Source organism: Chelonoidis abingdonii, chromosome 2 (assembly GCF_003597395.2).
Source record: "Chelonoidis abingdonii isolate Lonesome George chromosome 2, CheloAbing_2.0, whole genome shotgun sequence".
Lineage (NCBI taxonomy): Eukaryota > Metazoa > Chordata > Testudines > Testudinidae > Chelonoidis > Chelonoidis abingdonii.
The window spans coordinates 242,249,828-242,261,336 of NC_133770.1; the positions used below are offsets into that span (position 1 = coordinate 242,249,828).

General features: G+C 39.5%; 1 protein-coding gene across 17 annotated transcripts in view; it reads right to left on the reverse strand.

The window, feature by feature from the left end:
* Positions 1-5,705: 5,705 nt before the first annotated feature.
* Positions 5,706-11,509, reverse strand: part of EYA1 (EYA transcriptional coactivator and phosphatase 1) — a 257,074-nt gene continuing 251,270 nt past the window's right edge. For all 17 annotated transcript variants that reach the window (XM_032794474.2, XM_032794473.2, XM_075063078.1 and 14 more), the window contains one exon: positions 5,706-7,416. In XM_032794474.2, the coding sequence (XP_032650365.1) occupies positions 7,336-7,416 (81 nt within the window). In that variant the 3' untranslated portion in view covers positions 5,706-7,335. The remainder of the gene's footprint in view (positions 7,417-11,509) is intronic.

The window sequence follows — 11,509 nt, forward strand, 5'->3', positions numbered from 1 at the left end:
TGGATTTTTCTAACCAAAACAAATTTTATTTCCTGTCCACATGTCTAACTTCTGGTTCACTTTGTATTATAGATTCATAGACTTTAAGGTCAGAAGGGACCATTATGATCATCTAGTCTGACTTCCTGAACAATGCAGGCCACACAGTCTCACCCATTCACTTCTATGACAAACCCCTAACCTATGTCTGAGTTATTGAAGTCCTCAAATTGTGGTTTGAAGACGTCAAGCTGCAGAGAATCCTCTAGCAAGTGACCCGTGCCCCATGCTAGAGAGAAAGGCGAAAAACTTCCAGGGCCTCTGCCAATCTGCCCTGGAAGAAAATTCCTTCTCGATCTCATATATGGCTATCAGCTGAACCCTGAGCATGTGGGCGAGGCTCACCCAAAGCCAACACCATGGTAAAGAATTTCTGTAGTAACTCAATCCATCCCATCTAACATCCATCACGACAGGACATACTTTACTTACTGATAATCAATAAGATCAATTGTCAATATGCCCAAATAGGCTATCCCACATTAACCATCCCTCCATAAAACTTCAAGCTAGCCTTAAATGCCAATATGTCTGTTTGCCCCAACTACTCCCTTGGAAGGTGTTCCAGAACTTCACCTCAAATGGTTGAAATCCTCATCTATTCAAGCTAAACTTCCTAGTGTCCAGTTAATATCCATTTGTCTTGTGTCCACTTTGTACTAAGCTAAATATTCCTATTCTCTTCCCTAAATTATCCTTGTATATATATAAGAGACAATCTATCTCCCCTCAGCCTTTTTTTGGTTAGGCTAACAATCCAAGTGGATGGTCTCTTTTCATAGCAGTTTCATTCCCGAATCATACTGAGACCGTCTCGTGAACGTTCCAGTTGAATCACCTTCTATAACTGGAGAACAGAACTGCACAACAGTATCAGAAAGAGGTCTCACTAGTTCCTTTGATATAACGGCCTAAACATCCTCCTTATCTTTGCTGGAAAATACCTCACCTGATGCATGTCTAAAATTGCATTAGCTTTTACGGCAATAATCACATTGCGGCTCAAGTATCCTGGATCAACCAATACTCCGAGGTCCTTCTCCGTTACTTCCAACTGATGTGTCCGCCAATTTTATAACTAAAATTTTGTTATTAATTCTAAATGCATATGACCTGCACTTTTCACTATTAATAAAATATTCCATCCATTATATTATCCCAGTTTACGAAGGTCATCCAGATTCTTCCTGTATGATATTAGGTCCTTCTCTGTGTTAGCAATACCGCCAGCTTTGTGTCATCTGCAAACTTTATTAGCACATTCCCACTTTTTGTGCCAAGGTCAGTAATAAAAAGGTTAAATAAGATTGGCCCTGAAACCGAACGCTGAGGAACCCCACTAGTAACCTCCTTCCAGCCTGACAGTTCACCTTTCAGTACGACCCGTTGCAGACTCCCCTTTAACCAGTTCCTTATCCACCTTTCAATTTTCATATTGATCCCCATCTTTTCCAATTTAACTAATAATTCACCATATGGAACCGTGTCAAATGCCTTACTGAAATTGAGGTAAATTAGATCCACTGTGTTTCCTTTGTCTAAAAAATCTGTTACCTTCTCAAAGAAGGAGATCAGATTGGTTTGGCACGATCTACCTTTTGTAAAACCATGTTGTATTTTGTCCCAATTACCATTAACCTCAACGTCCTTAACTACTTTCTCCTTCAAAATTTTTTCCAAGACCTTACATACTACAGATGCCAAACTAACAGGCTATAGTTACTCGGATCACGTTTTTTCCCTTTCTTAAAAATAGGAACTATTTTAGCAATTCTCCAGTCATATGGTACAACCCAAGTTTACTAATTCATTAAAAATTCTTGCTAACGGGCTTGAAATTTCATGTGCCAGTTCCTTTAATATTCTTGGATGAAGATTATCTGGGCCCTCCGATTTTGTCCCATTAAGCTGTTCGAGTTTGGCTTCTGCCTCGGATGTGGTAATATCTACCTTCATATCCTCATTCCCATTTGTCATCCTACCATTATCCCTAAGCTCCTCATTAGCCTTATTAAAGACTGAGGCAAAGTATTTATTTCTCCTGTCTCCATGGTTTACATAGCAATTTATTATTATCTGCAGATTTCATCTCACCTCCAGATCAAATAGGATACAAGTTGGCAAAGAAATAAACAAGGGATGCCAATCAACTTCTGGGCTTTCTCTGCCGATGCATCAAGTCACAGAGCAGAAGGGTAGCCTTGCCTCTGCATACAGGTCTGGTGAAACCCCAGTGGAAAAAAGGCAAGCTTCAGGAAGTAGTCACCAGCAATCTCCCTAACATTTCAAAGGGAGTGGAAGATAAAAGGCTACCCACAGTCACCTCTTTCCATCAAAATGATTGCTGTGCTGTTTGTCAACCAACTTTAAGCTGTATATAATTTTGCATTATCTATGTATTGCACTGAGTTTAAATGTTGCATGTCAATATATGCTGTTTACATTGTGGCTGCCCAATGCTATACCTTTCCTGTGGATAAATAAAGGTCTTCAGTTTACTTTGCTATCAATCTAGCATCACTGAAAATTCACTCTAAAAAGAGAAATGGAAATGAAAATTACTCTCAAGTAAATTTACTTCCCCGTCCCGCCCCCGTTTGCTGAACATGAATGACTGGAAGACTTGTGCACACTGTTATGTGGTTCTCTTCATTTCTCTTGGCTTGGTCGGAGGGCGTATTGGTGAACTTCAGATTGTCCTTTTCTCAATCTGCTTCCAAGTCAGGAAGCCAAAAGGTACTTTAAAAAAGCTACCTACACTTCCAGTTCAGCCATCACAAACCATCCTGTCATTATTTATAAGTGATGCAGTTAGGCTACAAGCACTGCCATCAGAGATGCACACACAACTAACTCCAGTTCAATACAGTGAGGGGGTGTGTGGGACAGAATTTGAAAAAAACATAGAATTGAGAGAAACGGGAAATATTTAGAGAGATGAAAGGGGAAACCACACACACACACACACACACACACAAAGTGTTTTGAGTTTGGATTGTACGCTTTTGAGGACAGCAACTTTGTCTTCTTACATGTCTACAAAGCTCCAACATACCCCTGCCATTGCATAAATACCTGGTAATTATTAATTCAAGCTTCTTAGCATTACCCTGAAGGAACAGTCCTAATGACTTGGACACCTATTATTATTATAGGTAAACCTATTGCAGCTGGTCATCTTATCAATGAGCTTCTAAGAAATGAATGGGGACTTTATGCAGTACTGTTTCTACAAGGAAACACAGCACATGCATGCTAATTGCATTACACAGCAATCTTAATTCTGTGTGAATTCCTGTACCTTCTTCATTAGAATGGAGAGTAAGAAATGTTTGCCACAGGTTTTTGGCTGGCATAACAGGCTTCACATACTCTTCACACTTAAGCCAACCAACTAATTGCAAAAAAAACATTCGCCTATCTTTTGGACTTATTTTTATTCTACAAAACCTCATAGATTTCAAAGGGGAGTTCAGTGGTCTCACTGATTCTCATGGTGCTTGGTAAATACCACAGACAGAACACAGCCCTGACCATCTAACTGTGGGTATAATCCCAGTTTGTTTTAATGTGGTAGGGAGCAACAGTTAGCTTTAAAAGAAAAAGGGGGGCAGAGGAGGAAGCAGAGTCATATTTTATGTCTACCTTGCAAGAAACATTTGAAATGCCGTGTTTGTGTTTTGCTACTGTAACCTTAATGCTTTAATGGATTACTACAGAATAATATATAGCATCTGGGCTTCTCTTGCTTCAAAAACTCTACTGTACTGTACATTTAATCATTTTAAGATGTCAAAGTTTTTAAAAAAGAAGGGACCTGGGGCAACAGTTTTTTAACGAGAGAGAGTGTGTGTGTGTGTGTGTGTGTATCAAAGAGGTTGAGTCACAGCCTAGGGTATATGAGTTTCAAACATCATGCATAATGTCAAGTAATCTATAGCTACAGGCCTAGTTGCCTTCTGAAAGCATGTTTGGAGCCAAGTAGCGCTTGCAATTTAGGGTTCTTGGTTTAAATCTAATTTGAGATCACAAAGGACATTAATGAACACAAAGGACATTTAAAACACATCATGGTAATACAGCAGTCTAAACAACAAAACCACCAGAAAGAATTCAGCTGAACTTGCGGTCATCATTTCTCCTGAGAAATTGAGGAACACAACTGAATAATGCCTCATACATACAGGGAGTCAGGGAACTCAGCTTATTTTAAAGCTGCCTCCTATACCAGGCCTGGCTGGCTGGCTAGTGGATTTCAGCTTCCAGTTCTGCCAAAACCACTCAGACTTAATACTCCCAAATGCTAACAAATCTGCAGGGGGTTTGCTTCTCATACTTTGAAAAAGCAAATTACAGAAATCTATCTGGTTACAACCCCTATGCATGAGCCAGAGCACGTTGTACAATGCTAGTTGTAAGGAAAATTCATTTGACTTTTTGGATTTCAAAAGCACCAATTAATACGCATGTATTTTATGAGACTGAGAAAGTTCCTTCTTGAGCACCCTCAGCTTGTATAAGTAATGGACTAAAGCAGAGATAACTTCCAAAGAGAAGACGGCCTCGGGGGTTAGTATAGTATTGAATTAGCCTTTCCTCTTTGGAGACACAACTTCAAATCCTACCTAAGTGCCAAAAATGAAAGTGAATTTGCTGATCCAAGCTGTGTGCTAATCACCCTTTGCACACATCAGGAAACCACCCCAGCGCTGCTCTGGACAGGCTCAGAAAAAGCTATGCTATTGAGGCTAACAAGAAATATGGGGTAGGAGCGATTCGTGCATTCAGTACCCACATGTTGCTTGCCTCAGGTAATTTCAACTCTCTTCTACTTCAATGAACCCCAAGTTCCTTGCTTTTATGAGGACTAAATTCAGTCACGAGTTTAAACAAAAGATGAGCCAGTTCACTCTGATTCCCATTCTCGTGGGCTATTCTATATTGTTCTTCTCTAACACTCACTGACCAGAGAAGCAGCTGCTGCCCATCCAGTTTATACTTCTACAGCCAAGGTATTTTATCACGGCATGGTTGCTGTTCTATAGAGCTTCTTATCTGAGTAGCATAGACCAGTGAGCATCTTTTTTCTTGAGATAGCAAAGAAATGAGAGGTGCTACCTCCTTCCAAACCTATGGCAAAAACAATCAAATACTTATGTCTCAGAGAATTGTTTACTAGTTCACAAATCAATTTTATTAATTTAAAACACAAAGTTAATGAAGAAAAATTCTGTACACAGTTGTGGACACAACACACCTTTTTGTACAATAAGGCCAAGATAAACTGGTTTTTTTTTCAGTCTGCAAAATGACTACAAAAATTGAAAAGACAAAAAACTGTCACTCTCTACTTTGCTTGAAGCAAAGAAAAAAAATCTAATTAGAGCCCCAATCCTAAAAGAGCTACACACCATGTGCTTAAACTTTATGCACTGTGAGTAATTCCCTCAACTTTGTTAGAACTACTCACACTAATGTGTAAAATAAAGCACATGTGTAAGTTTTAGCAAATAGGGGCCTTGGTTGATAATTCAGCAATTTGGAAAATCCACAAATGATTAACTAGCAGCAATATGAATCCTCCAACACAGGAGGGTGTTGCTTCGCAGCTACTTTGGTGCTTTGCAGGTAGCTGTTTAAAAGGCTGGTGTTGTTTTTTTTGGAGGGGGTGGGTGGGAGGAAGAATAGAAACGGGGAGTAAATTTTGAAGAATGAACCAACAAAACTGAGGTTTCTTTTTAATGAAAAGACAGAAATCAGGGAAATGGAACTGGTACAATTCAGGCCAAGATGTCAGACTCAGTTTAACTGACATTGCTCATGGCCTGTAAGATTTAGAAAAGTCACAACTCACAGATCAGACACAGTTTATGCTCATCATAAGAAATTAATTGAGAAACTATGGAAATTTTACAGCCTTGGTTGGTGACAACTATTTCATTGTGTCCATTGCCGGCAACGGATGTTGCACCTAGGAAAATCTGACTCCTGATGAAAGAGAATTAAAAAAAACTGAAGTGTTTACACTGTATACAATTATGTTTTGCTCAGTTTCTCCAAAATACTCTTTTCTAACTTATGTAAAACAAAGCACATGCTGTAATTTTTGATTTTCTGACAACATGAAAACTTTGATTTGTTAGTCTCCAACTCAATACAACTGTATAATGTATTTTCTATTCTCCAACTTCTTTTTATGGGAGGAGTCTGTTGATTCATTATTCAATTTTTTAAGGAGATTTAATACAATAGCATTAAAACAGAAAACGAAAGACAGTAAGGAACTCCTCTTCAATTAAGTTGTGTAGCGCTGTGACGTCTTTAATGAGGACACCTGGCAACCATCATTTTATAGTCCAAATAGCTGAGGGGGCAAAAGAGAAACAAGCTGAAAAAGAACAACAACAAATTCCTTATTGACACTTGACATCCATGCTTTTGGTCTTGACAAATTTATCTAAAAAATCCATTATCTACATATTTATACCCAACACTCTGATAAGGCACTGCACAATAGCTGTGTACACATTGCCTCAGACTTCACCAACAAGGCATTACTACCTCTCAGTAGCATTTACTTAAACAATATGTAAAAGAATCATCCATTATTACAAATTTACACAAAAAATTCTTCCTGTACATGATTGTCTCAGTGATGTACCTATTTGTTTAAATTAGACATACTTTAAACTACTTTGCAATGTGCTAAAATCAAAAGTGTTTGCTGTATCATGAGACAAAGGCTTATAAATAGCCTTAATCCTATCATACGTATCCTCAGTTATATGATGTCAAAACACAGTCTGTTCATAAATAAGTAAAGATGTACAGAGTACCCTGGGTATGAGAAACCAAAAAAGTAAACCTTCTTTACAAGAAAATTACTCCACTGGTATTTTGAAAAATTCAGTCTTCATTGTGCAATCAAGTTTGCTGTGTTGAAGAAGCTGTGTGTGTCACATTGAAGATTCTAAAAACTACAAAGCATTTGTAGGTCCTTTCTTTCTTCACAGGTATGAACCCCTTTTTTTTTTTTGTATCATATATGGTAAAACACGCTGTTAAAACATTCTCATGGCTTGTTTTCATTGGATTTGCAATACTAGAGTCTACAGCTGTTCTGAAGAAAAAGACATGCTCCTCCATTTACTGAAAGGGCAAAGGTTAAGACCAATTGCAGCTGTACATCAACATGTTGAAATCACAAAATTCTGTAGTCCAATGCTGACACAAGACACAGGCATACTATCCATGGGCATAAGGGAGGTTCTGGGGTTTCAAAGTGCTGCTAAGCTGCTACAAGTATTCCAGTTCCAAGGCATGATGAAGGGCCATAAGGTCAGAGTGGCTTGAGATCCTCCAAAATGGCATGGCATGCTATGAACAGAAGAAACACAATGTCAAAAAACTGAGCATTCTGGTTTGCAGGCCCACCCCATTGTCTTTTGCAAGAAGAAGGTAGCACTGCAAGAAGATAGCAATACTTCAGCTGCTCTCTGTGTATGACTCAAGATGAGCTATAATAATTCATAACCTCTCTTATCAATATTTCTCAGTGCTTCTAACTTGAATTCCCAGTAATATCAAATCTATTAATTTTAAATCACATTAGTAGGCCTTATTTAAAGGGTAATTTTTTAAAATTCCTTTTCCTAAAAAAGGGATTAAGTAAATTTCTGAAATACAAAATGTATTTCTATAGAAACAAGGAAAACATTCTATCCTGCACATGAAATACATGGAAATACCAAAAAACGATGAAACTTGTTGACAAAAAAAATGAAGATAAATTTGTTCACTGTCAAAACATGTTTAGTCTTTGAGAAACTGTTACTGGCAGGTGAATTAAAGAACTCATTGGCAGTGGTTCAGAATACATCAATATGCTATTCAAATCACGGAGAAGGTAATTTTTTCCTGGTGGTTTGTATTATGCTGGTTATTGTTTGCACTGACCTTATAACAGCTTTTCCATATGGGAGAATTTTAAAATGAATGTTTAAATTTTTCCCCATTAGCTTAAAAAAAATCTAGGTCTAAATCTTGAACATATTTGCAAGACATCTGAATAAACTAAAGACATGAATACTAGGGGGACAAACGCAGATTACATCATCCATGAAGGGTAAAAATCGGATTGTGAAAACTCACTATCCTTAAACTGCAAAGCAGGCACTATGGTGTCAGCAAGAAGTTTATCATAAATAAAAGAAAGATAATTATCTTCTGTCAGAGAAAATATTCTATTAATCCCATAGGAAAATAGTTTCAATGCAACAAATAATCTCAAGGCTACGATTAACGTGTTTAATATTTCATTGGTTCAACTCACATCCAGCTGATTTGAGCGTACACTGAGAACAATGTAGGCATTACAAAAGCTTCTGGGATTCTCTGGCCCTTTAAGAATAGTTTCTGGGGCATGCAACTTTATTCTCCCTCAAATCCCTCCTCAAAAGTTCACAGGTGAAATCCTGGTCCTAATGAAGTCAATGGTAGAACCAGGATTTTACCCATGGTTATCCTTAAAGTGCACCTTCTGTCTGGCTTTCATTCTGGCCACTTCTCCTAATTTGCAAAATGTCTAGCTATACATCAGTCTTGAAACCGTAGAGATCCCTTATACTCTCTCTAGTCCCTTGTTTATTGTAAAGCATGAACATGTTACTCTATGCAATTTAGATGGTAAGATCCTCAACATGGGTCCATAATTTGTTCTTTGTCTGGAGAGTTTTCTGTAAACCACTGTGTAAGCAATGAATAATGTGGAAGAATTTTGTTGCAAGCCTGGCAATAACATCATGATGATCTGGGTTGGACTGAAAAAAATAAGACTGGAAAAATAAGGAGCTTAAGATAGTCAGGTGTGTAAATCTCTTTGAAAATAAATGGGAGTGCCAAATTTACATTGGCTCCTTTGAAAATCCCAGCCTCAAGAAACAATTGATATTGCCTGTTGAGGAGACTGAAAACAAGCAACCATTGCCCCAGTATCAAGTGAAATACCATGCTGCAGCAGGACGTTGTTGGAGAGTGTTAATCAACTGGCAAAGGAACATCAGGGAGCCCTGGGGTAGCTGAAGACTGAGAAATGAGTGTAGGGCAAAAGTGGGGAGCAAACACAGGCAGCCAGCTTCCACAGAATGTTGTAATACAGAGCAGGTGAGCTTTATAAGAAGAAAAAAAAATCTTTGAAGAAGCCCTGATGGAAAGGCAGAGGGGAACTCTATCCTTTTCAGATTGTCACAAAGCCTTGAAAAAGAGCTAACCGCACTTCAACCTGAAGAGCAACAAATGAGCCATGAGCTATTGATTTGCAGAGGCGGTAGGGTACTTTAAGGTATTTTGGGAGGAGAATTCCAGAGAAGTGTCGCAAAGCTCAAGTATATGCTTAACCGTCTTCTAAGAGATCTAGAAACACTAGCCCTTTCCTCCGAGAAGGGCTAAATGGTCAACTAACTAGAGGACAGAAGATCCCTACATCTTCAACCTAGATTCCCATTATGTCATCTCCATGCCAAGCTCCATCAGCAATGGCAGCCAGATGTCCTGCTCATCCATTTCCAACACGATAGTCTGAATGCCGATTTCCACATTACCCCATATGCCTGCAATAACCTCCCGGTCCACAAAGCCATTTCTCTCCCTCCTAAAGACACAAAATGAGTCAACAGTAAGGTTTGGGGGAAAAAGTTGCGAATTATTTAGTCTGGGCTTCCCGATGTATCTTGGCTTCTCTGTGTCTATTTTCCTCAGACAGCAAGATCTTTGTAGCAGGAACTGTAAACACCGTAAGTCTTGCACGATGCCAAACACATTGTTGGTGCCAAACGATGCTTAAGGCTGAAGTGTTTATGTTCACATCAGGTTTATGCTGTTCTAATTGAGCTGGCTGCATTTTCACCCATTTGTTTTTGCACCTCGCCTGAGCTTCTGCAGTTCTCTTCCCTTGTCTCCATCTGGCTCTTCTCCCAGGAATCCTCCCCGTCTGGTGCTAGGCACCACTTCTCCTCCTTCTCTGATTGGCCAGCCAGGAACCTCAGTCCCCTGCTTCTCTTTTTGAATCACACATGCCACCAGGTCTCCCCACACAATTATGCCAGGGAAAGATGGAGCATGGTGACTGACATGGTAGAAAGCATCTTGCTATTTAGTAAGACGTCAAGAGCCAAAAAGAAATGAATGAATGGCACAGGCAGCATTATAGTCAGGTGTTCCTGGCTCTTAGCTCCATGGTCAGCCCCCTAGATCATACTACCTCCCAAGTAATACTCCCTAGTGTCATGCTGGGTACTCATCAGATATGCGGAGCAGCTAAAGAACTTGTGTCAAACTATTTAACAAATTAAGTCACTGTTACTCCTTTGTACTTGTGATAGGGTGTATAAACTCCTCACTAGGGCTGAAGTGGTTAAAGAACAACTCTAGACTCAGATGATTCCACCCTGCTACACCTGCAGAGCATGCTCCAGATGAAGGTGGAGCTCAAAAGGAAGCCAGACACCTCAGAAGGTTGAACCACAGAGTGGGATGTTGAAAGTGGCCCAGGAAGGACAGCTGTAAAATGGCCTTGGGGTGTCTAGTGTTTGCTAAGGCACACAGGGCCCTGGACAAGTGCCTAGAGGAGTGGGAGGGCCTGGGCTCCCCCTCACATCGCCGTTCTGCATTCAAAAAAGAACCTCTCATCCCCAATATCACTAGGCACACCTCCACGAAGCTCCAACAATCACAGTACTGTCCATGTGCAGTATAGGTTATGGATTAGTCTCTGTAGCCTAGGGTGTGATTCAGGACCAAAATCTCCAGGGGGCTATTTCTGGGCTACTGACCGGTCTTGGAAAATCATTTAAATTCTCTTTGCCTTAGTTTCCCTATCTGTAAAGCAGGAATAATTCTACTTATGTGTCTGACAGGAGTATTGTGAGGAATAATTATGCTTGAAAGGCCCTGTCATAAACAGATGGTTAAGGGTTAATGCCTCTTTTACCTGTAAAGGGTTAAGAAGTTCACCTAGCCTAGCTAACACCTGCCCAGAGGAACCAATGGGGGAACAAGATATTTCAAAATGAAGGAGGGAAGTTTTTTCCTTTGTTTAGAGTTTCAGTTTCAGCCGGAGCGAAAAAGATCAAGGAACCAGCCTCTTATCAGACTAGTAAGTCTTAGAAAGGGATAAATAGGTTTATGTTTATTTCTTTGTAACCTGCCTTATGCAATTAGAGATAGAATCAAATTGGGGGTTTTTACGTGTAACTAAATTTGTGCCCAGGGAAACATCCTCTGTGTTTTGACTCTGTTGTCTGTGAGCGTAGCTGGTATGCTAATCTCTCCCAGAGGGTTTTCTTTTACCTTTCTTTTCTTTAATTAAAAGCTTTTTTATTAATACCTGATTGATTTTTTCTTGTTTTTAGATCCAAGGGGATTGGATTTGGACTCACCAGGGATTGGTGGGGGAAAGGAGGGGGGATGGTTA